General features: G+C 47.9%; 1 protein-coding gene across 5 annotated transcripts in view; it reads left to right on the plus strand.

The window, feature by feature from the left end:
- The window catches only part of TNS3 (tensin 3), a 509,208-nt gene that overhangs the window by 202,140 nt on the left and 281,239 nt on the right, over positions 1 to 25,829 (plus strand). For all 5 annotated transcript variants that reach the window (XM_075827007.1, XM_075827004.1, XM_075827005.1 and 2 more), the window contains exons 5-7: positions 10,211 to 10,252; positions 25,054 to 25,100; positions 25,263 to 25,434. In XM_075827007.1, coding sequence (XP_075683122.1) covers positions 10,211 to 10,252; positions 25,054 to 25,100; positions 25,263 to 25,434 — 261 coding nt within the window. The remainder of the gene's footprint in view (positions 1 to 10,210; positions 10,253 to 25,053; positions 25,101 to 25,262; positions 25,435 to 25,829) is intronic.

Raw genomic sequence — 25,829 nt, forward strand, 5'->3', positions numbered from 1 at the left:
CTCATAGACGGCACCGCCACACGGGCTCCCCTCATAGACGGCACCGCCACACGGGCTCCCCTCATAGACGGCACCGCCACACGGGCTCCCCTCATAGACGGCACCGCCACACGGGCTCCCCTCATAGACGGCACCGCCACACGGGCTCCCCTCATAGACGGCACCGCCACACGGGCTCCCCTCATAGACGGCACCGCCACACGGGCTCCCCTCATAGACGGCACCGCCACACGGGCTCCCCTCATAGACGGCACCGCCACACGGGCTCCCCTCATAGACGGCACCGCCACACGGGCTCCCCTCATAGACGGCACCGCCACACGGGCTCGTAGATAGTCTGGAGAAGTTCCTGACTTAAAGGCAAAATGATTCTGGGGATTCTGCTTCAGAAGTCCCTGACTTCACTGTGTCCATATATTGACACAGGGAAGTCAGGGACTTCTGCTGGAGCGGAATCCCCAGCCACAGCGTTGCCGAAGCTCCTACAGGGAGCAAAAAAACATACCCTCCTCCTCCTCTTTACATGCACTTCACACTGTGAGGAGGAGAAGGAGACCGCGAGCGACGGAAGACACGGCCATCACTTGGAGCACATTCAAGTGACGACTGTGTATTACCCGGCACCATAGACTTCTATGGGGGACGGGAGAATGGGCGAAAACAGGGTATGTCCCATTTTTTGACGGCCGGGTACCGCGCTCCCCCCCCCCCGTAGTTGGTGCCGCGCACCGCTCCCCCCCCCGTAGTTGGTGCCGCGCGCCGCTCCCCCCCCGTAGTTGGTGCCGCGCGCCGCTCCCCCCCCGTAGTTGGTGCCGCGCGCCGCTCCCCCCCCGTAGTTGGTGCCGCGCGCCGCTCCCCCCCCGTAGTTGGTGCCGCGCGCCGCTCCCCCCCCGTAGGTGGTGCCGCGCGCCGCTCCCCCCCCGTAGGTGGTGCCGCGCGCCGCTCCCCCCCCGTAGGTGGTGCCGCGCGCCGCTCCCCCCCCGTAGGTGGTGCCGCGCGCCGCTCCCCCCCCGTAGGTGGTGCCGCGCGCCGCTCCCCCCCCGTAGGTGGTGCCGCGCGCCGCTCCCCCCCCGTAGGTGGTGCCGCGCGCCGCTCCCCCCCCGTAGGTGGTGCCGCGCGCCGCTCCCCCCCCGTAGGTGGTGCCGCGCGCCGCTCCCCCCCCGTAGGTGGTGCCGCGCGCCGCTCCCCCCCCGTAGGTGGTGCCGCGCGCCGCTCCCCCCCCCGTAGGTGGTGCCGCGCGCCGCTCCCCCCCCGTAGGTGGTGCCGCGCGCCGCTCCCCCCCCGTAGGTGGTGCCGCGCGCCGCTCCCCCCCCGTAGGTGGTGCCGCGCGCCGCTCCCCCCCCGTAGGTGGTGCCGCGCGCCGCTCCCCCCCCGTAGGTGGTGCCGCGCGCCGCTCCCCCCCCGTAGGTGGTGCCGCGCGCCGCTCCCCCCCCGTAGGTGGTGCCGCGCGCCGCTCCCCCCCCGTAGGTGGTGCCGCGCGCCGCTCCCCCCCCGTAGGTGGTGCCGCGCGCCGCTCCCCCCCCCCGTAGGTGGTGCCGCGCGCCGCTCCCCCCCCCCGTAGGTGGTGCCGCGCGCCGCTCCCCCCCCCCGTAGGTGGTGCCGCGCGCCGCTCCCCCCCCCCGTAGGTGGTGCCGCGCGCCGCTCCCCCCCCCCCGTAGGTGGTGCCGCGCGCCGCTCCCCCCCCCCGTAGGTGGTGCCGCGCGCCGCTCCCCCCCCGTAGGTGGTGCCGCGCGCCGCTCCCCCCCCGTAGGTGGTGCCGCGCGCCGCTCCCCCCCCGTAGGTGGTGCCGCGCGCCGCTCCCCCCCCGTAGGTGGTGCCGCGCGCCGCTCCCCCCCCGTAGGTGGTGCCGCGCGCCGCTCCCCCCCGTAGGTGGTGCCGCGCGCCGCTCCCCCCCCCCGTAGGTGGTGCCGCGCGCCGCTCCCCCCCCCGTAGGTGGTGCCGCGCGCCGCTCCCCCCCCGTAGGTGGTGCCGCGCGCCGCTCCCCCCCCGTAGGTGGTGCCGCGCGCCGCTCCCCCCCCGTAGGTGGTGCCGCGCGCCGCTCCCCCCCCGTAGGTGGTGCCGCGCGCCGCTCCCCCCCGTAGGTGGTGCCGCGCGCCGCTCCCCCCCGTAGGTGGTGCCGCGCGCCGCTCCCCCCCCGTAGGTGGTGCCGCGCGCCGCTCCCCCCCCGTAGGTGGTGCCGCGCGCCGCTCCCCCCCCGTAGGTGGTGCCGCGCGCCGCTCCCCCCCCGTAGGTGGTGCCGCGCGCCGCTCCCCCCCCCCGTAGGTGGTGCCGCGCGCCCCCCCCCCCGTAGGTGGTGCCGCGCGCCCCCCCCCCCCGTAGGTGGTGCCGCGCGCCCCCCCCCCCCCCGTAGGTGGTGCCGCGCGCCCCCCCCCGTAGGTGGTGCCGCGCGCCCCCCCCCCCCCCCCGTAGGTGGTGCCGCGCAGCGCGCCCCCCCCCCCCACCACCAGGTGGTGCCGCGCAAAGCCCCCCCCCCCAGGTGGTGCCGCGCACTTCTTCTGGAGCGGAATCCCCGGCCACATCGCTGGGGATTCTTCTTCAGAAATCCCTGACGTCACTGTGTTCATATATGGACACCGTGAAGTCAGGGACTTCTCCTGGAGCGGAATCTCCAATCCCAGGCCACAGCGTTGCCGAAGCTGTGGCTGGGGATTCCGCTCCTACATGGAGCAAAAAAATACCCTCCTCGCATGCACTTCGCACTGTGAGGAGGAGACAGAGAGCGAGCGACAGAGGACACGGCCATCACTTTGAGCACATTCAAGTGATGGCCGTGTATTACCCGGCCCCATAGACTTTTATGGGGGCCGGTAGAACGGCCGAAAATAGGGCATGTCCCGGGCCGTCAAAAAATTGGTCGTGTGAATAGCCCCATTCTACTGCGGCTGTGTGACGGACGTTTTTTAATCGGCCGTCACCCGGTCGGGAAACCCTGTCGTGTGCATAAGGGCTTATCAATAGATAAAAAAATATAAATAAATAATTTTGTGTTTCATAGGGATGATAATGGCAACAAAAGTACTGCATGTGTGTTTATATGCAAGGAATCATTCACATTTATGATACCTTGAATGTAATTAGCTATGCTTTTTGGTCTGTCGGTAGCTCCATCCTGAATTCAGATCAATGAATAATGATGGCTGTGCCATGCACATGCGTCTATTTTATTTTTAGCTGCGTGTATAATATTCCAGATTCACTGACACTGCTGATTTGACTATGATAAATTATTATTACTATTGCCGGGTATTCCCCTGATATTGCTTTGATAACAAACCTGGGAAATCCAAACCCTCATGTGAGATAAGGCTGGGTGGGCGAGGTATGCCCGAACCTTTCTTTCAAAGCTTTAAAGATAGACTTTGTAGTTAATTCTGAAGGTTTATTTCACTCACAATAGCTGAATAAACCTACATGTATTTGTTTCATTACATTCACAGCTCAGTGTAAAATAGTAATGTACAGGTATTGGGTGACATGTTATGCCAGTTAGGCCTTGTTCACACAGGGCAGGTTTGCTGCAGACTTTGCATACACTTTTTAAGCCCACACCAGAATTCAATCAAGGAGAGGATACACTTTGAAGCCTTCCTTTAAGGCCTAGTTCACCCGGAGTATTTTGCAGGCAGAAAAAAATCAGCCTCAAAGTTACTTCAGGAATTTTGAGGCAGATTTTGACCTGCCTGCGCTTTTTCGCAGCATATATTGAGAATTATATTGGCGTATATCGAGTATACCATTGAGGACCGCGTCCAAAAACGCGATAAACTCTATTTCTGCCTCCCACTGACTTTTTAATAGGGGGTCAGAAGCGGAACCATGTCCAGAAAAGACGTGTCATTTTTATATTTTTTCCCGCGAGCAGCAAAAAAAATGCCTCTGCCTCACATTGAAATCAATGGGAGGCATTTTCGGCCGTTTTTTTTGTGCGGATTCCGAACGCGATTTCCGTGTCCAGATCAGAGCCAAAGAACTCTGTGTGAACTGGGCCTTATATAGTACCTCTGTTTTAGGTTCCATTCCTTGTTTTGGCATAAAAAATACATGCAAAATCTGTATCAAATCTGCAATGTATGAACAAGGCCTATCTACGGATGAATTGCAGACCCGTTCTTTTCTATTGCCCCATTCACACGACCGTGGTTTACACTGGACCGAAAAAATTTAGGACATGTTGTTTTATGGTCCGGGTTTGCAGATTCGCCAATACTGGTGAATTGTTGTGGATCCGGGAGTCTGTCCTGATACACGGATGCACAACAAGGATTTTTTGCTGGCCAATGTACTGCAACGGACCTGTGGTTTTGCAAACCGCAAAACCAATGCGGTCGTGTGTATGACTCCTTGGGATGGGTTCACCCGTGGCAGATTTTGGTGCAGAAATTTTCTCTGACTGAAAATGACTGCCATTCATCTGCATGGAATTCACGGAAATCTATGCACCTTCTGTAGAGACAACAACATTAAAATAAATGGAACTGATTTTCAGCAAAAAAATCTTCTGTCTGTGAATCTATCCTTAGCATTTCTTACTTTTCTATTCATCTTGGTAGCTAAAATGATCAATATATATTTGTTTTAGTTTTTTTATTTTTAATATCTTCCTCATTGAGTGATTTGTAGGCAGTAAAAGAGTAGCCCCCCGTAGGTGGTGCCGCGCGCCCCCCCCCCCCCGTAGGTGGTGCCGCACGCCCCCCCCCCCCCGTAGGTGGTGCCGCGCGCCCCCCCCCCCCCCCCCGTAGGTGGTGCCGCGCGCCCCCCCCCCCCGTAGGTGGTGCCGCGCGCCCCCCCCCCCCCGTAGGTGGTGCCGCGCGCCCCGCCCCCCCCGTAGGTGGTGCCGCGCGCCCCGCCCCCCCCGTAGGTGGTGCCGCGCGCCCCCCCCCCCCCCCCCGTAGGTGGTGCCGCGCGCCCCCCCCCCCCGTAGGTGGTGCCGCGCGCCCCCCCCCCCCCCGTAGGTGGTGCCGCGCGCCCCCCCCCCCCCCCGTAGGTGGTGCCGCGCGCCCCCCCCCCCCCCCGTAGGTGGTGCCGCGCGCCCCCCCCCCCCCCGGAGGTGGTGCCGCGCAGCGCGCCCCCCCCCCCACCAGGTGGTGCCGCGCAAAGCCCCCCCCCCAGGTGGTGCCGCGCACTTCTTCTGGAGCGGAATCCCCGGCCACATCGCTGGGGATTCTTCTTCAGAAATCCCTGACGTCACTGTGTTCATATATGGACACCGTGAAGTCAGGGACTTCTCCTGGAGCGGAATCTCCAATCCCAGGCCACAGCGTTGCCGAAGCTGTGGCTGGGGATTCCGCTCCTACATGGAGCAAAAAAATACCCTCCTCGCATGCACTTCGCACTGTGAGGAGGAGACAGAGAGCGAGCGACAGAGGACACGGCCATCACTTTGAGCACATTCAAGTGATGGCCGTGTATTACCCGGCCCCATAGACTTTTATGGGGGCCGGTAGAACGGCCGAAAATAGGGCATGTCCCGGGCCGTCAAAAAATTGGTCGTGTGAATAGCCCCATTCTACTGCGGCTGTGTGACGGACGTTTTTTAATCGGCCGTCACCCGGTCGGGAAACCCTGTCGTGTGCATAAGGGCTTATCAATAGATAAAAAAATATAAATAAATAATTTTGTGTTTCATAGGGATGATAATGGCAACAAAAGTACTGCATGTGTGTTTATATGCAAGGAATCATTCACATTTATGATACCTTGAATGTAATTAGCTATGCTTTTTGGTCTGTCGGTAGCTCCATCCTGAATTCAGATCAATGAATAATGATGGCTGTGCCATGCACATGCGTCTATTTTATTTTTAGCTGCGTGTATAATATTCCAGATTCACTGACACTGCTGATTTGACTATGATAAATTATTATTACTATTGCCGGGTATTCCCCTGATATTGCTTTGATAACAAACCTGGGAAATCCAAACCCTCATGTGAGATAAGGCTGGGTGGGCGAGGTATGCCCGAACCTTTCTTTCAAAGCTTTAAAGATAGACTTTGTAGTTAATTCTGAAGGTTTATTTCACTCACAATAGCTGAATAAACCTACATGTATTTGTTTCATTACATTCACAGCTCAGTGTAAAATAGTAATGTACAGGTATTGGGTGACATGTTATGCCAGTTAGGCCTTGTTCACACAGGGCAGGTTTGCTGCAGACTTTGCATACACTTTTTAAGCCCACACCAGAATTCAATCAAGGAGAGGATACACTTTGAAGCCTTCCTTTAAGGCCTAGTTCACCCGGAGTATTTTGCAGGCAGAAAAAAATCAGCCTCAAAGTTACTTCAGGAATTTTGAGGCAGATTTTGACCTGCCTGCGCTTTTTCGCAGCATATATTGAGAATTATATTGGCGTATATCGAGTATACCATTGAGGACCGCGTCCAAAAACGCGATAAACTCTATTTCTGCCTCCCACTGACTTTTTAATAGGGGGTCAGAAGCGGAACCATGTCCAGAAAAGACGTGTCATTTTTATATTTTTTCCCGCGAGCAGCAAAAAAAATGCCTCTGCCTCACATTGAAATCAATGGGAGGCATTTTCGGCCGTTTTTTTTGTGCGGATTCCGAACGCGATTTCCGTGTCCAGATCAGAGCCAAAGAACTCTGTGTGAACTGGGCCTTATATAGTACCTCTGTTTTAGGTTCCATTCCTTGTTTTGGCATAAAAAATACATGCAAAATCTGTATCAAATCTGCAATGTATGAACAAGGCCTATCTACGGATGAATTGCAGACCCGTTCTTTTCTATTGCCCCATTCACACGACCGTGGTTTACACTGGACCGAAAAAATTTAGGACATGTTGTTTTATGGTCCGGGTTTGCAGATTCGCCAATACTGGTGAATTGTTGTGGATCCGGGAGTCTGTCCTGATACACGGATGCACAACAAGGATTTTTTGCTGGCCAATGTACTGCAACGGACCTGTGGTTTTGCAAACCGCAAAACCAATGCGGTCGTGTGTATGACTCCTTGGGATGGGTTCACCCGTGGCAGATTTTGGTGCAGAAATTTTCTCTGACTGAAAATGACTGCCATTCATCTGCATGGAATTCACGGAAATCTATGCACCTTCTGTAGAGACAACAACATTAAAATAAATGGAACTGATTTTCAGCAAAAAAATCTTCTGTCTGTGAATCTATCCTTAGCATTTCTTACTTTTCTATTCATCTTGGTAGCTAAAATGATCAATATATATTTGTTTTAGTTTTTTTATTTTTAATATCTTCCTCATTGAGTGATTTGTAGGCAGTAAAAGAGTAGCCCCCCGTAGGTGGTGCCGCGCGCCCCCCCCCCCCCGTAGGTGGTGCCGCACGCCCCCCCCCCCCGTAGGTGGTGCCGCGCGCCCCCCCCCCCCCCCCCGTAGGTGGTGCCGCGCGCCCCCCCCCCCCGTAGGTGGTGCCGCGCGCCCCCCCCCCCCGTAGGTGGTGCCGCGCGCCCCGCCCCCCCCGTAGGTGGTGCCGCGCGCCCCCCCCCCCCCCCGTAGGTGGTGCCGCGCGCCCCCCCCCCCCGTAGGTGGTGCCGCGCGCCCCCCCCCCCGTAGGTGGTGCCGCGCGCCCCCCCCCCCCCGTAGGTGGTGCCGCGCGCCCCCCCCCCCCCCGTAGGTGGTGCCGCGCGCCCCCCCCCCCCGTAGGTGGTGCCGCGCGCCCCCCCCCCCCCGTAGGTGGTGCCGCGCGCCCCCCCCCCCCGGAGGTGGTGCCGCGCGCCCCCCCCCCCCCGGAGGTGGTGCCGCGCAGCGCGCCCCCCCCCCCCACCAGGTGGTGCCGCGCAAAGCCCCCCCCCCAGGTGGTGCCGCGCACTTCTTCTGGAGCGGAATCCCCGGCCACATCGCTGGGGATTCTTCTTCAGAAATCCCTGACGTCACTGTGTTCATATATGGACACCGTGAAGTCAGGGACTTCTCCTGGAGCGGAATCTCCAATCCCAGGCCACAGCGTTGCCGAAGCTGTGGCTGGGGATTCCGCTCCTACATGGAGCAAAAAAATACCCTCCTCGCATGCACTTCGCACTGTGAGGAGGAGACAGAGAGCGAGCGACAGAGGACACGGCCATCACTTTGAGCACATTCAAGTGATGGCCGTGTATTACCCGGCCCCATAGACTTTTATGGGGGCCGGTAGAACGGCCGAAAATAGGGCATGTCCCGGGCCGTCAAAAAATTGGTCGTGTGAATAGCCCCATTCTACTGCGGCTGTGTGACGGACGTTTTTTAATCGGCCGTCACCCGGTCGGGAAACCCTGTCGTGTGCATAAGGGCTTATCAATAGATAAAAAAATATAAATAAATAATTTTGTGTTTCATAGGGATGATAATGGCAACAAAAGTACTGCATGTGTGTTTATATGCAAGGAATCATTCACATTTATGATACCTTGAATGTAATTAGCTATGCTTTTTGGTCTGTCGGTAGCTCCATCCTGAATTCAGATCAATGAATAATGATGGCTGTGCCATGCACATGCGTCTATTTTATTTTTAGCTGCGTGTATAATATTCCAGATTCACTGACACTGCTGATTTGACTATGATAAATTATTATTACTATTGCCGGGTATTCCCCTGATATTGCTTTGATAACAAACCTGGGAAATCCAAACCCTCATGTGAGATAAGGCTGGGTGGGCGAGGTATGCCCGAACCTTTCTTTCAAAGCTTTAAAGATAGACTTTGTAGTTAATTCTGAAGGTTTATTTCACTCACAATAGCTGAATAAACCTACATGTATTTGTTTCATTACATTCACAGCTCAGTGTAAAATAGTAATGTACAGGTATTGGGTGACATGTTATGCCAGTTAGGCCTTGTTCACACAGGGCAGGTTTGCTGCAGACTTTGCATACACTTTTTAAGCCCACACCAGAATTCAATCAAGGAGAGGATACACTTTGAAGCCTTCCTTTAAGGCCTAGTTCACCCGGAGTATTTTGCAGGCAGAAAAAAATCAGCCTCAAAGTTACTTCAGGAATTTTGAGGCAGATTTTGACCTGCCTGCGCTTTTTCGCAGCATATATTGAGAATTATATTGGCGTATATCGAGTATACCATTGAGGACCGCGTCCAAAAACGCGATAAACTCTATTTCTGCCTCCCACTGACTTTTTAATAGGGGGTCAGAAGCGGAACCATGTCCAGAAAAGACGTGTCATTTTTATATTTTTTCCCGCGAGCAGCAAAAAAAATGCCTCTGCCTCACATTGAAATCAATGGGAGGCATTTTCGGCCGTTTTTTTTGTGCGGATTCCGAACGCGATTTCCGTGTCCAGATCAGAGCCAAAGAACTCTGTGTGAACTGGGCCTTATATAGTACCTCTGTTTTAGGTTCCATTCCTTGTTTTGGCATAAAAAATACATGCAAAATCTGTATCAAATCTGCAATGTATGAACAAGGCCTATCTACGGATGAATTGCAGACCCGTTCTTTTCTATTGCCCCATTCACACGACCGTGGTTTACACTGGACCGAAAAAATTTAGGACATGTTGTTTTATGGTCCGGGTTTGCAGATTCGCCAATACTGGTGAATTGTTGTGGATCCGGGAGTCTGTCCTGATACACGGATGCACAACAAGGATTTTTTGCTGGCCAATGTACTGCAACGGACCTGTGGTTTTGCAAACCGCAAAACCAATGCGGTCGTGTGTATGACTCCTTGGGATGGGTTCACCCGTGGCAGATTTTGGTGCAGAAATTTTCTCTGACTGAAAATGACTGCCATTCATCTGCATGGAATTCACGGAAATCTATGCACCTTCTGTAGAGACAACAACATTAAAATAAATGGAACTGATTTTCAGCAAAAAAATCTTCTGTCTGTGAATCTATCCTTAGCATTTCTTACTTTTCTATTCATCTTGGTAGCTAAAATGATCAATATATATTTGTTTTAGTTTTTTTATTTTTAATATCTTCCTCATTGAGTGATTTGTAGGCAGTAAAAGAGTAGCCAGAAGTGATAATAAAAGCGACTACGTTTTTTTATTATTATATACTTGAAAAGTATGCTGTACCAGATTCTGAACTCATTGATGTCTCAATTGACCAACTTTGAAATAAATGGAAGTGTGACTGTCACACCAATGAAAGATATGTGACCATGTTGCGTCTAGGCTGAGATATCATTGCACACTCAACTCTCATCTGTGACTGTCTCATATCCATAAACGTGTTTGTAGATTTAGAATCACGTTATATCTTTCTTTTGCAGCCTAACAAGATTGACACCTTCGCAAGTCATGTGACCGAATTGGTAGGTATTGACTTAACCTAAATCTGATTCAGCATTATTATAAACTTTTCAGTGAATCATTCAAAAGAAGCATGTGAATCTTTGTAATAGGTAATCATGCATTTGGCAAACCGCCTAAACATGTTTTGTCACACTGCTGTAGAAATGTTTTGTAATATCTACATCCACATTAGAATGATGCACTAAAAACAGAATGCCTCAGTAGTTCTAATAGAATTTAGACCAGAAGTGCGCATCCTTTTGGTCTGAACGCTGCGTTGTCAGATTGTATCATTTAAAGGAGTGGTATAGCATGGGGTCAAACACTCGTCGATTGGTACTGTCTTTCCTGTCTTAGGTGTGTGAAGTTTTGGGTGTGAGGTTTCACAGGGCCTGGGAGGTCTCCATAAATCTGGTTTACATTGATATTTAAACTGAAATGGGACAGATGCTGAAAAACTCCCAGATGACGGACTAAAAAGACAGATTAGAACAGGAGAGAAAAAGAGACACGGCGCCACATAGTGCAAAGTAAAAGCTAGATTAGGCAAGGGAGCAAACTTTGTTAGAAATAAGCTCACCTAGACCAATGGACACCGTTTGGTGTCAAACGAGCATTGGGGCTGCTGCCAGGTCCAAAACACAGCAAACAAAGTTTGTTGTCCAGATTTGAGACTTTAAAAAATAAAAAAATGGGACCACCGGCGCTGCAATGATGGACAGGAAGATAAAGGACTTTAAACAGACATCACGGCAAAGGTTTTAATGTCAGAGGCTACGCGTTTCAACACCGGACTGGTGACTTCATCAGGCCAATCTGATGAAGACACCAGTCCGGTGTTGAAACGCGTAGCCTCTGACATTAAAACCTTTGCCGTGATGTCTGTTTAAAGTCCTTTATCTTCCTGTCCATCATTGCAGCGCCGGTGGTCCCATTTTTTTATTTTTTAAAGTCTCTAAAAAGACTGATTGACATTGATTAGGGGGCCAGCCATTTTAACCAAGAGTGTATTTACACGTTGCCGGCATATTTGTGGCGGTTTGTCTTTATTTTTTTTTGCCACGATTTTCAAAAAATCCTTTTAACCACAATGTGTGAATACACCTTTATGGTAAGCCGAGCTAATAATAATAATAATCTTTATTTATATAGCGCCAACATATTACGCTGCACTTTACAATTTAGAGGGGACATGAAACAAACAATATCAGACATTACATAGTGACAAAGTTCATTTACAATTCAAACCTGGAGAGTGAGGACCCTGCTCGCAAGAGCTTACAATCTATGAATAGGGGAGACACAAAGTGTAATAGTGTTTGTTCTGTACAATGGTCCGGCCATTTTTATACACATGCGGTGGTGACCTAAAGCTGCATGAGCCGGTCATCAGCCAGTATCCGTGTATGACGGACATGAAGAGAAGGAGTGTGAGGGAATCTTATTCTGATGACTAATCTAAAAGGAGGGCCATGGAAAGAAGTCAGATTAGGGAATGTTATAGGCCTGTCTAAATAGATATGTTTTCAGGGCACGTTTAAAACTGTGGATATTGGGAATTAATCGGATTGTCTGGGGTAGCGCATTCCAGAGGACGGGTGCAGCACGAGAGAAATCTTGGAGACGGGAGTGGGAGGTTCGGATTATGGAGGATTTTAATCTAAGGTCGTTGGCAGAACGTAGAGCCCGAGTAGGGTGGTAGACAGAGATGAGGGAGGAGATGTAAGGAGGTGCAGTACTGTGGAAAGCTTTGTGGGTGAGAGTAATAAGTTTGAATTTTATTCGGAAGGGGATGGGCAACCAGTGCAGTGACTGGCACAGATTAGCGGCGTTAGTATAGCGGTTGGTCATAAAGATGAGCCTGGCTGCTGCATTGAGGATAGATTGGAGAGGGGAGAGTTTAGTGAGGGGAAGACCGACTAGTAATGAGTTACAGTGGTCAAGACGAGAGTGAATCAGAGCAACAATGAGAGTTTTGGCGGTTTCCTCCGTAAGAAAAGAGCAGATTCTGGAGATGTTTTTGAGGTGAAAATGTCAGGAGCGTGAAAGTGATTGTATGTGAGGAGTAAAGGAAAGATCTGAGTCAAAAATAACCCCGAGACAGCGGGCATGCTGCTTAGGAGTGATAGTAGTGCCACACACCGAGATGGAGACATCAGGTTTAGGGAGGTTAGTAGATGATGGGAACACAAGGAGCTCAGTTTTAGAAAGATTCAGTTTCAGATAGAGAGGGGACATGATGTTAGAGACAGCGGACAGACAATCACTGGTGTTCTGTATTAGAGCAGGGGTGATGTCACGGGAAGAGGTATATAATTGGGTGTCATCAGCGTAGAGATGGTACTGGAAGCCAAATCTGCTGTTGGTTTGTCCAATATTAGCTGTGTAGAGAGAAAAGAGCAGCGGACCTAGGACTGATCCCTGAGGAACCGCGATAGCAAGGGGAAGAGGAGAAGTGGAACCAGCAAATGACACACTGAACGAGCGGTCAGAGAGATAGGAGGAAAACCAAGAGAGAGCCGCGTCCTTGAGGCCAATAGAGTGGAGCATGTTAAAGAGGCTCTGTCACCAGATTTTGCAACCCCTATCTGCTATTGCAGCAGATAGGCGCTGCAATCTAGATTACAGTAACGTTTTTATTTTTAAAAAACGAGCATTTTTGGCCAAGTCATGACCATTTTTGTATTTATGCAAATGAGGCTTGCAAAAGTACAACTGGGCGTGTTGAAAAGTAAAAGTACAACTGGGCGTGTATTATGTACGTACATCGGGGCGTGTTTACTACTTTTACTAGCTGGGCGTTGTGTATAGAAGTATCATCCACTTCTCTTCACAACGCCCAGCTTCTGGCAGTGCAGATCTGTGACGTCACTCACAGGCCCTGCATCGTGTCGGCCACATCGGCACCAGAGGCTACAGTTGATTCTGCAGGCGCATTAGCGTTTGCAGGTAAGTAGCTACATCGACTTACCTGCAAACGCTGATGATGCTGCTGCAGAATCAACTGTAGCCTCTGGGGCCGATGTGGCCGACACGATGCAGGACCTGTGAGTGACGTCACAGATCTGCACTGCCAGAAGCTGGGCGTTGTGAAGAGAAGTGGATGATACTTCTCGTCAGAACGCCCAGCTAGTGACTAGTGACTAGTGACTGGGGAGAGGGACTGGAGGAGGTGTGAGGGGACAGGATCACTAGGGCAGGTAGTAGGACGAGAAGAAGAGAGGAGCCTCGAGACTTCTTCTTCAGTTATTGGGTCAAATGCTGAGAGTGAAGAAGAGGGAGTGCGGGAGGGAAGGGGATCGATGTTACTAGGAGACTGGGAGATAATATCATGCCGGATGTTGTCAATTTTAACTTTAAAATAAGTGGCCATGTCTTCAGCACTGAGTTCTGTGATTGGCGTCTGCACTTTAGGACTAAGGAGGGAGTGAAAAGTATCAAAGAGGCGTTTTGGATTATTAGATAGTGTGGAGATGAGAGAAGTGAAATAGACTTGTTTGGCTCGGTGAAGGGCAGAGGTGTAAGTTTTGAGCATAAATTTTTAATGGAGGAAATCTGCATCCAAATGCGATTTTCTCCACAGTCGTTCGGCACATCTCAAGCACCGCTGAAGAAAGCGGGATTGAGGCGTGTGCCAGGGTTGTCGTCGTCTTTGTCGGGTGGTTCGGAGTGTAAGGGGGGCTGCTTCATCCAATGCATTTTTGAGAGTGTTATTATAAAGTTTGGCAGCCAGATTGGGACAGGAGAGGGAAGAGATAGGGGACAATGAGGACTGTAGACTGTCTATGAGTTTCACAGTGTTAATGGCATGTAGATTTCTGTATGTATGATACGTAGGGATGACCTGAGGCGGCAGAGAATATTTGATAGTAAAGGAGAGAAGATTGTGGTCAGAAAGCGGGAGAGGAGAGTTAATAAAGTCAGAAACTGAGCAGAGCCGGAAGAAGACCAGGTCAAGTGAATGCCCGTCATGTGTAGGAGAGTTAGTAAGTTGTGACAAACCTAGGGACGAGGTTAAAGATAGAAACTGGGAGGCAGATGAGGAGATTGGGTTATCAATGGGGATGTTGAAGTCACCCATGATGAGAGTGGGTGTTTCAGAGGATAGAAACTGTGGAAGCCAGGCAGCAAAATGATCCAGGAATTGGCGGGGTGAGCCCGGTGGGCGGTAGACAACTGCCACTCGCAGGGAAAAAGGGTGAAAGAGGCTGAGGGTGTGGACTTCAAAAGAGGGAAATGTGAGTGAGGGGACCGGGGGAATGACCTGGAAAGTGCAGTGTGGGGAAAGAAGTATACCTACTCCTCCACCCTGCCTGTTCTCAGTTCTGGGGGCATGAGAGAACTGGAGACCACCATAAGATAGAGCAGCAGGGGAAGCAGTGTCAGACAGGTGTAGCCATGTTTCTGTAAGAGCCAGAAGGTTGAGAGAGTTAGAAAGGAATAAGTCATGAATAAAGGTGAGTTTGTTGCACACGGACCGAGAATTCCAGAGAGCACAGTTAAAAGAGACAGGAGAAGACGTACAAGGAATGGTAAGAAGATTTGCAGGGTTTCTATGTGTGGCAGGTAAGTGGTTGAGCTTGGCAGAAGAAAAGGGAGGACCAGGGTTGGGAGAGATGTCCCCTGCAGCTAGTAGCAGGAGAATGGAGAGAGACAGCAGATAGTTATGTGATTTATGAGAGCGATTTTTATGTTGGGCAGTGGGATGAGATGGGTTAAGTTGATTGAGGAAAGTGAATAGTGCATGGGAGCTGTACATGGGCGAGGCAAGGAGAGAGGGACTGATGTGGACTGTTTTTTGGCAAGGCTTAAATGGGCGATAGGATTGTAAACAAAGAGCAGCTATAATGATGAGTGCGGTAGTGAACATGTTTGTTTGTAAACAGATAGTTTGAAATACAAATAATTAGAGCGTGTGATAGTTTGTTTGGTTTTCTAAAGCTTACCTGTCTAACTGCCATGTATAACTGCCAGGACACTTTGACAGTATGACACTTAGAGATGACTTCTGCCTTCGTGCCCCCCTGCACGAGTGCCTTCCCCATATGCTACATCTAAATTTATAGGGGAGTAGATGCTCCGATCTAGGCCTAATTAAGCTCGTTCAGCTATTAATCACATCAACTAGACACATGAGGTGAAAAGCTCTGCAGAGATAAACAAATAAACTATCAGGTCTGGATGATCATAAAACTTATAGCTCCATATAGCTACTTACCTGCAAACGCCGATGCTGCTGCAGAATCATCTGTAGCCTCTGGTGCCGGTGTCCTCGCTCGTCTGACACGATGCAGGACCTGTGAGTGACGACACAGCGTGATCTCTCGAGAACACGCTGTGTCTGCACTGCCAGAAGCTGGGCGTTCTGAAGAGAAGTGGATGATACTTCTCATCAAAACGGCCAGCTAGTAAAAGTATTAAAAACGCCCCGATATACGCACATAATACACGCCCACTTGGACTTTTACTTTTAAACACACCCACTTGGACTTTTGCAAGCCTCATTTGCATAACTACAAAAATGGTCATAACTTGGCCAAAAATGCTAGTTTTTAAAAAATAAAAACGTTACTGTAATCTACATTGCAGCGCCTATCTGCTGCAATAGCAGATAGGGGTTGCAAAATCTGGTGACAGAGCCTCTTTAACTGATCGGCAGTAACTCTTTCAGCACCCTGGACAGTGACTACCGATCAGAATAAAGAGCAACCTGTAAAAAATAAAAATAAAAGACGTTCATACTTACCGAGAACTTCCTGCTTCCTCCAGTCCGGTCTCCCGGCCGTTGCCTTGGTGACGCGTCCTTCTCGACATCCGGCCCGACGTCCTGGCCGTCCCTGGATGACGTTTCAGCCCCTGTGACCGCTGCAGCCAATCACAGGTCAATCACAGGCTGCAGCGGTCACATGGACTGCCGCGTCATCCAGGGATGTCGGGCTGGATGTGAAGAGAGGGACGCGTCACCAAGACAACGGCCGGGTAAGTATGAATTTCTTTAACTTTTATTACAGAAATGGCTGTCCCTTCTCTCTATCCTGCACTGATAGAGAGAAGGGGCTGCCGATTAGTGCAGTGCTATTTTGCCGCCAAAAATGTGCCCGGAAATACGGGTGGAATACGGGTGACACCGGACCCATATTTACGGGCACGGGTCCGTAAATACTGGTGCAAAACGGGTCGAATACGTGTGACACCGGACCCGTATTTACGCCAGTATTTACGGGTGGGAAAAAATACGGTCGTGTGCATGAGGCCTTAGACAGAGATGACTTCTGCCGTCGTGCAAGAGTGAATGTTATACAGTTGATCACATGATTGCAAAAATGTCCTTTGTCCTTCGCAGGTAGGTCTTATTATAATTTTTAAAGCCGGTTTTGGTGCACAGTTTGAAGTACTTTTCAGTATTTTTTTTTTTTCCCCCTCCTTTTTAACGTAACAAATATATTTGTCACCAGAGCACTCACCAGGCTTTTATTCAATCAAGTGACTATTCACAGCGTGGTGGACACAATCACAAGTAAAAAGGCGACAACCATTTAGCGCTATCCAAGCTTCATCTGGCTCTTCTAGTATCGCCCCCAACTCCTGTTATTCATGCATAAGATACTGCAGGGACCACCCACAATTAGAGTAAAAACATAGCCGTACAAAATACGTATAATTTTAACTAGCAACAATTTGACAACCGGAACGTATAAAAAATGTGGTTATGTACAAATAAATAACTTCATAAGAAACCGCTATGGGCCTGCTCACATCAGCGTTCGCTTTCCGTTGATTGATTCCCTCGGAGCTTTGCGTCGGCAGAACCCATCAACGTTAAGGCAAACGGAAGCCATAGCTTCCGTTTGAATTACCGTTAATTTTGACTGCGCTTTTCCATAATAAAAAAAATGGAAACCTTATGGAACGGAGACCAATGCCATTAGCAACGGAAGCATTACCACTGAAATCAATGGAAAGCTATGGTTTCGGTTTGCCTTTCCGTTGATGGTTTACCCCGATGGATAGCTCTGGCGGAACCCATCAACGGAAAGCCTAAATGAGTCCCAATTTATGTCCTCTGTGGACTGCATCAGCCATAATACCCTTAATATGAGGTTTACATCTCGTTGGGGTCAGGATATGGTGGAATTTATTGTCCTTTTTGTTGAGAACAGGGATGGCCAGTTGTCAACACAGGGATCTTGAAAACCTACTACTGGCAACAATAGTTATCACCCCAAACATGCAAAATGTTCTTTACCTTACAACCAATTCCTTAGGTTGCAAAGAATTTATGATTTTGTGTCTGATTTCACCAGACAAGCAAACGAGTTAAAAAAAAACCTCTACTAGCTAGGGGTTACCCAATTGATCTGGTCGATCTAGCCAGAGATCGTGCAGGATCGTAGCACTCTCGGCAGATCTGGACTTTCTCGGAAACAGAGCACTTACAATTTAGCTTTTTACTTGTGACTGTGTCTACCATGCTGTGAATATTCACTTGATGGAATAGAAGCCTTGAATTTACTTTTATTTTATTTTTTTAAAACCACCCCTGGGTCAATAGGGGTAAAACAAAGTTTTATATAGTTTCTCCCATCCCTTGGTTGAACTTGATGGGCTTTGTTTTTGTTTTTTTGTAGACATCGTAAATGATAGAATTCCAAGTAGCTGTAGAGCCTATGTTCCAGGTTGCGAAAGCACCTTGGGTACTACAGTTATGATTTTAGGCTTCAAAATTCTTGCTAGCCCTGGTTTACAAGCTCCCCCTGCAGGTAGAATAGGAATGAATTTTTAGAAATTTTAGTGAATGTGTGTATGTATATACTGTATGTGTGCATACGTGTAGGTGTTAATTTCTTAAACCCCCACATAAAAGTGAAGAGGAATGGATGACCTCTAGCATGGTCCAATCTAGAAGCACGTTGTGCCTAAAGCACAATTAACCCAATGATGAGGCAAAAAAAATGCATTTGGTTGGAATCCTTTTTTCTTTTTTTATTATTATTAGAATATAAAAGCCAGAAGTGGATCCAGATAAAAGAGCCAAAAACTGCATGTGTTACGTGGCCTAACAGATGACAACTTTGTATGGCTAAATCTGTTAGAAAACTGTTGTGTAAATAGAGCCTAATTGGCGTCATACGTCCGTTTTCAGAGAACTGAAGTTCTATGGGTGTATTCACATAAATTTTTTTAGGGGACTGTGAATACTGGCTATCAAAAAATAGGACATGTTCTATTTTCGGCGGTTTGCACGGCTTGATGGCCCCCATACAAGTCAATGGATCAGTTTTTAACTCCTGTTTTTCAGGAAGCCGTCCGTTTAACAGCCGTCAAAAGCGGATCAAATTCTATTAGTGGCACATGCAGACGGGGGTTTCTCATTAACCTGAAACCCCCCTGTGACCTGTGGCCCGCTATTTTCCTTGCCCAGGTGAGGCCATTATAAGGGAATAGAATACAAATACAATTGAATGCGCTGGCGAAGCTTTTTTTTTTTTAATGCAGGCGGCACAATGATTTTCTCTTGCTGCCTGCATTGTTCCAGTGGAGCAGACCTGCATCACTTGAGGAGAGGATGGCGCTGGAACAGGGACAGGTGAGTGTGGCACGATCTACATGGGCACGATTTACAGGGAGCACTGTGTATGGTAATATCTACAGGAGGCACTGGCGCTATCTATATTCGCACTATGACGTTATCTACAGGGGGCACTGTGTGTCACCCTACATGGCGCACAGTCTACAGTGGACACTAGCACTATCTACAGAGGGCAGTGTATGGCACAATCTACATTAGCACTGTGGCACGATCTATATGGGCGCGATCTACAGGGGCACTGTGGCACTATCTACATGGGCACTATCTACAAGGGCACTGTGTGTGGCACTATCTACATGGGCACTGAGGGTTTTCTTTGTTCCAACCCCATGAAAACACCAAACAAATTAAATTCATACTTTTTTTTAACAATTTTTACGGACATGAAAAATGGATGTCAAATGGCATCTGTGGTGTGAATATAGCCTTCGCTCAGCGTGTCTAATGAATATTGCTTTCAATTAGCAGCTAGAATTACAATGGACTTCTGGGAGGAATTCTTCATTATTTTGCAAAGATCATCCTGTGAAAACCCCTTTAAAGACTGTTTCTTTAACCCCTTAAGGACGCAGCCTAGTTTTGGCCTTAAAGAGGCTCTGTCACCAGATTTTGCAACCCCTATCTGCTATTGCAGCAGATAGGCGCTGCAATGTAGATTACAGTAACGTTTTTATTTTTAAAAAACGAGCATTTTTGGCCAAGTTATGACCATTTTCGTATTTATGCAAATGAGGCTTGCAAAAGTACAACTGGGCGTGTTGAAAAGTAAAAGTACAACTGGGCGTGTATTATGTGTGTACATCGGGGCGTGTTTACTACTTTTACTAGCTGGGCTTTCTGATGAGAAGTATCATCCACTTCTCTTCAGAACGCCCAGCTTCTGGCAGTGCAGATCTGTGACGTCACTCACAGGTCCTGCATCGTGTCGGCACCAGAGGCTACAGTTGATTCTCCAGCAGCATCAGCATTTGCAGGTAAGTAGCTACATCGACTTACCTGCAAACGTCGATGCTGCTGCAGAATCATCTGTAGCCTCTGGTGCCGATGTGTCCTCGCTCGTCTGATGCAGGACCTGTGAGTGACGACACAGCGTGATCTCTGGAGAACACGGCTGTGTCTGCACTGCCAGAAGCTGGGCGTTGTGAAGAGAAGTGGATGATACTTCTATACACAACGCCCAGCTAGTAAAAGTAGTAAACACGCCCCGATATACGCACATAATACACGCCCAGTTGTACTTTTACTTTTCAACACGCCCAGTTGTACTTTTGCAAGCCTCATTTGCATAAATACAAAAATGGTCATAACTTGGCCAAAAATGCTCGTTTTTTAAAAATAAAAACGTTACTGTAATCTACATTGCAGCGCCTATCTGCTGCAATAGCAGATAGGGGTTGCAAAATCTGGTGACAGAGCCTCTTTAAGGCTCAGCCCATTTTTCAAATCTGACATATTTCACTTTGTGGTAATAACGTCGGAATGCTTAAACCTATTCAAGCGGTTCTGAGATTGTTTTCTCGTGACACATTGGGCTTTGTGTTCGTGGTAAAATGTGGTAGATATATTCAGTGTTTATTGGTGAAAAATTGCAAAATGTAGAGACATTTTTGAAAAATATCATTTTTCAGAATTTAAATGCATCTGCTTGTAAAACAGACGGTTATACCACCCAAAATAGTTACTAGTTCACATTTCCCATATGTCTACTTTAGATTGGCATCGTTTTTTGAACATTTTTTATTTTTCTTGGACGTTACAAGGCTTAGAACATAAACCGCAATTTCTCATATTTTTAATAACATTTCAAAAGCCTTTTTTAAGGTACCTCTTGAGTTCTGAAATGGCTTTGAGGGGCCTATGTATTAGAAACCCTGATAAAACACCCCATTTTAAAAACTAGACCCCTCAAAGTATTCAAAACAGCATTTAGAAAGTTTTTTAACCCTTAACAGGTATTAAAGCAAAATGTCAATTTTATTAAATTTTTTTTCTGTAACACAGAAGGTTTTACCAGAGAAACACTACTAAATATGTATTGTCCAGATTCTGCAGTTTTTAGAAATGTCCCACTTGTGGCTCTACTGCGCTCGTGGACTAAAACACAAGCCCTAGAAGCAAAGAATCACCTAGTGCATTTTGAGGCCTCTTTTTTATTAGAATATATTTTAGGCAGCATGCCAGGTTTGAAGAGGTGTTGAGGTGCCAAAACAGTAGGAATCCCCCAATAGTGACCCCATTTTGGAAACTACACCCATCAAGGAATTCATTTATGGGTAATGTGACCATTTAGACCCCACAGTTTCTTCACAGAACTTATTTGAATTGGGCTAGGAATTTAAAAAAAAATATATTTTTTCCAATAATATGTCGTTTTAGCTCAAAAATTCTTATTTTCACAAGAAATAAAATACTCCATTTTGTTGCCCAATTTGTCCTGAGTGCGGCAATACCCCATTTGTGGCGATAAACTGCCGTTTGGGCCCATGGGAGGGCTCAGAAGGAAAGGAGCGCCATGTGTGTGTTGGAGTCCAGATCTTGCTGGATTGGTTTTTGGGTGCCATGTCGCATTTGCAGAGCCCCAGAGGTATCAAAGCAATGGAAACCAACCAGAAATGACCCCATTTTGGAAACTACACCCCTCAAGGAATTCATTTATGGATGTTGTGACCATTTTGACCCCATAGTTTTTTTCACAGAACTTATTTGAATTGGGCTGGGAATTAAAACAAAATTAATTTATTCCAATAATATGTAGTTTTGGCTGAAAATTTCTTATTTTCACAAGAAACAAAATACCCCATTCTGTTGCGCAATTTGTTCTGAGTGCCGCAATACCCCATTTGTGTTGATAAACTGCCGTTTGGGCCCATGGGAGGGCTCAGACGGAAAGGACCACCATTTGGCCTACTGGGGATTTTCTGGTGCGAAGTCATGTATGCAGAAGCCCTTGAGGTACCAGTACAGTTGAAACCCGCAAGAAGTGACCCCGTTTTAAAAACGACACCCTTAAGGCATTCATCTAGAGGTGTAGTGAGCATTTTGACCGGAGACATACACCCCATAAACTGTAATGTGGGTTCTCCTGGGTACGGCAATACCCTACATGTGGCTGTTATCAGCTGCCTGGGCACACAGCAGGGCCCAGAGGGGAAAGACGAGGGGGGATAAGCTGTGCGGAGTACATCAGGGTAAGTAAAATTGGGGTAAATTATAAACCAAGGGATGGATGATAAATTTTAAAACACTTTCATACAGAGCTCTGGTTTTTCGGAACACGTGTCACATTGATATATTGTGTCCTTCCTTATCCCCTTCTTATAGCAGACTTTGCACCTCTTTTGACTTTTTCCCTTCTTGCCAGTTTGGGGAACTTCTCCTGGAAAGTGTTGCCCTGGTACGATGCGTGTGGCCTCGCATCCAGAAGTACTGGGTGCCCCCCCCCTTCTTGGTCCCTAAAGATTAGGTTCTTGATAATCACCTCTTGAAATTCCAGAAAAGTTCCCGTCTGGCCTGTACATCGACGTAGCACGTACACATTGTACAATGCCATCTGTATGATGTGCACGGCCAGCTTCTTGTACCACACCGCATGGTGCTGTAGGGCTTCAGGACTTGATCTGACAAGTCCACCCCTCCCATTTACCTATTGTAGTCCAGGATGCAGTCTGGTTTGGTGGTCTCTGTACTGGTACCTTGTACTGGTGTGGCCATGTATTGTTGTCAATGCAAGGACAACTCCCTTGTCTTGTACTTGACACACAATATGTTGCTGCTAGATTGTGCCCTGCTGTCACCCCTTCGGAGTGTTTGCCCAAGCAGAGTCTTAGGGAGGCCTCTCAGATTTCTTCTAGCAGTGCCGCATGCCGCATGACTTCTGGAAGCGAGGCAGTTGAAGAGTAGGACGATGGTATAAAAATTATCCAGGTAGAGGTGGTAACCCTGGTCCAGCAGTGGGTGCACCAAATCCCACACAATTTTTGCATTAACTCCCAGTAAGGGGGGGCATTCTGGGGGCTGAATACTGGTGTCCTTCCCTTCATATATCCTGAATCTGTAGGTATACCCTGATGCACTCTCACATAGCTTATACAGCTTCACGCCATACCTTGCCCTCTTACCCGGCAGGTACTCGCGGAATTGAATCCTCCCTTTAAATTGTACCAAGGACTCATCAATAGAAATACACTTCTTGGGGGTGTATGCTTGGGAAAACCGGGCACTGAAACGGTCTAATAGGGGTCTCTGTTTATACAAACGGTCAAAACTGGGGTCATCTCGGTGTGGGCACTGCTCATTATCAGTATAATGTAAGAAGCGAAGTATTGCCTCATTTATTTATTTTTTTAGGTTCCAGTTCAGTTCTGAAGTTGCTTTGAGGGGCCCATATATTAGAAACCCCTATCAAACACCCCATTTTAGAAACTAGACCCCTCAAAGTATTCACAACAGCATTTAGAAAGTTTATGAACCATTAAGGTATTTTACAGAAATTTAGAGCAAAGTAGAGGTGAAATTTACATATTTTTTTTTTTTTGTCCAAATCCTTTTTATATTTTTTATAACACAAAAGGTTCTATCATAGAAACGCAACTTAATACTTATTGCCCAGATTCTGCCGTTTTGAGAAATATCCCACATGTGGCGCAAGTGCAGTAATGGACTGAAGCACCGGCCTCTGAAGCAAAGGAGCACCTAGTGGATTTTGAGGCCTCTTTTTTTATTAGGCACCATGTCCGGTTTGAAGAGGCCTTGCGGTGCCAAAACAGTGGAGACCCCATTTTGGAAACTAGACCCCTTGAGGAATACATTGTAGTTTTCTTGGGGTGCATGCGGCTTTTTGATCAGTTTTTATTCTATTTTTGAGTGGCGTGGTGACTAAAAACAGCAATTCTACTATTGTTTTTTTATTCTTTTTTTTTTACAGCGTTCACCGTGCGCTATAAATGACATATTCACTTTATTCTGCGGGGCGATACGATTACGGCGATACCAGATGTTTATAGTTTTTTTATGTCTTATGGCTTTTGCACAATAAAATAAGTTTTGTAAAAAATCATTCACTTTTTGTGTTACCTTATTCTAAAACGCAGAACTTTTTTATTTTTCAATCAATAAAGCCGTGCGAGGACTTATTTTTTGTGTAACGAACTGTAGTTTCGATCAGTACCATTTTTAGGTAAATGCGACTTTTTGATCTCTTTTTATTCCATTTTTTGGGAGGTGAAGTGACCAAACAATTGTGATTGTGGTACGGTTTATTATTATTTTCTTTTACGGCGTTCACCGTGCGGGATAAATAACGAAATAATTTTGTAGTTCAGGCCGTTACGGACGCGGCGATACCAATTATGTATAGTTTATTTGTTTGTTTATAGATTTTTATTAATAATAAAGGACTGATAAGGTAAAAAGGGGGATTTTTACTTTTAATACTTCTAAAACTTATTTTCTTATTTTTACACATCTTTTTTTTTTTACTTTATTACTTTGTCCCACTAGGGGACTTTAGGGCAGGAGGCCCTGATCGCTATTCTAATACACTGCACTACATGCGTAGTGCAGTGTATTAGAACTGTCAGCTACTCGCTGACAGCAAGCATAGTGGGTCCTGACTTTATCAAGACCCACTAGGCTTCCGTCGATGGCATAGCCGGACGCCATTGTTTGGTGTCCGGTTGCCATAGTCACCATCGCCGGCCGCTATCGTGTAGCAGGTCGGCGATGGCAGCTTAACGCCTATAAAGCCGCGATCTCTATTGAACGCGGCTTTTAATGGGTTAATCAGCGGGGACACAGCGATCGGTCCCCGCTGTAGGAGCTGTGACAGCTGCTGTACCAGACAGCAGCTGTCACAGCTCCTGCATGTGTTGGGAGGACGGCCGAAACGGCCGTTACTACCGAGACGTACTATTAGGTAATGGAGCGCTAACGATACAGCTACCATGACATAATAGTACGTCCAGGAGCGGGAAGGGGTTAATACAGAGATCTATTGAAACTAGTACAAGGGACAATTGGAGCAGTTGCCCTAAGCAACCAGATTCCAGCTCTCGTTTTATGGAAGTCCTTTGGTAAATTAAAGCAAAAACCTGATTGATTGCAGTGCGCGACTGCTTTACTCTCTTTTTACCTATTTGAATGTTTCTGTTTAAGCGCCTTTATTATATTGCTGTTATAGTTTTTGTTTTTTATCTTTTTTACTATACTGCTTTGTTTGTTTTTCTTTGTTAGGAATCAAACCGCTTTTCAAAAAGTTTATCTTGTGAAAAATTGTCTCGGTAAGTCCTTTTTTGTGATACATTAGGGGAGATTTATTAATATCTATTGTGTGCAAGGTTAATCAACTGCCCATTGCGTGCTTGCTTAACTTATTAACTTATTGAGTTACTTATGTAGTCAAAATAACTTCTTTTGAAATCTGGTGTTTAATTTTTCACCAGAAACCTGGTTTTCGAACGAATCATGGAAGAAGGTTATGAGCTTGACCTCACCTTTATAACAGAGCGCATTATATCCATGTCATTTCCAAAATGCCGGTCAGATGAAACATATCTTCATGATCTCCAGGATGTGACTCGGATGCTAAAATCAAAACATGGGGACAATTATTTGGTAAATCGCAACAGAATTGAACAGCATTGAATATGCACAGATTATTTATTAAAACAGTCAGAGAAGAAGCTGCCGTGTTTTATTAATAGCAACAAGTCATATTTTATCCAATGGTGGCAATGGGCAGAGAAGTTTTATTTATTTTCTTTCCCTCTAACACCGGATTAACACGAGCGTGTTCAGTCCGTGATATACGGACCGTATGTCGGCAGTATTTCCCAGACCTAACACACTGCAGGGAGCCAGGCTCCTAGCATCATAGTTATCTATGACATTAGGGGGTCCCTGCCTCGCTTCGAGAAAACTGTCCCGTACAGTTAACATGATTACAGTACGGGACAGTTGTCCCTCAGTGAGGCAGGGACTCCTAGCATCGTATATAACTATGATGGTAG

This window comes from Rhinoderma darwinii, chromosome 5, assembly GCF_050947455.1.
Source record: "Rhinoderma darwinii isolate aRhiDar2 chromosome 5, aRhiDar2.hap1, whole genome shotgun sequence".
NCBI lineage: Eukaryota > Metazoa > Chordata > Amphibia > Anura > Rhinodermatidae > Rhinoderma > Rhinoderma darwinii.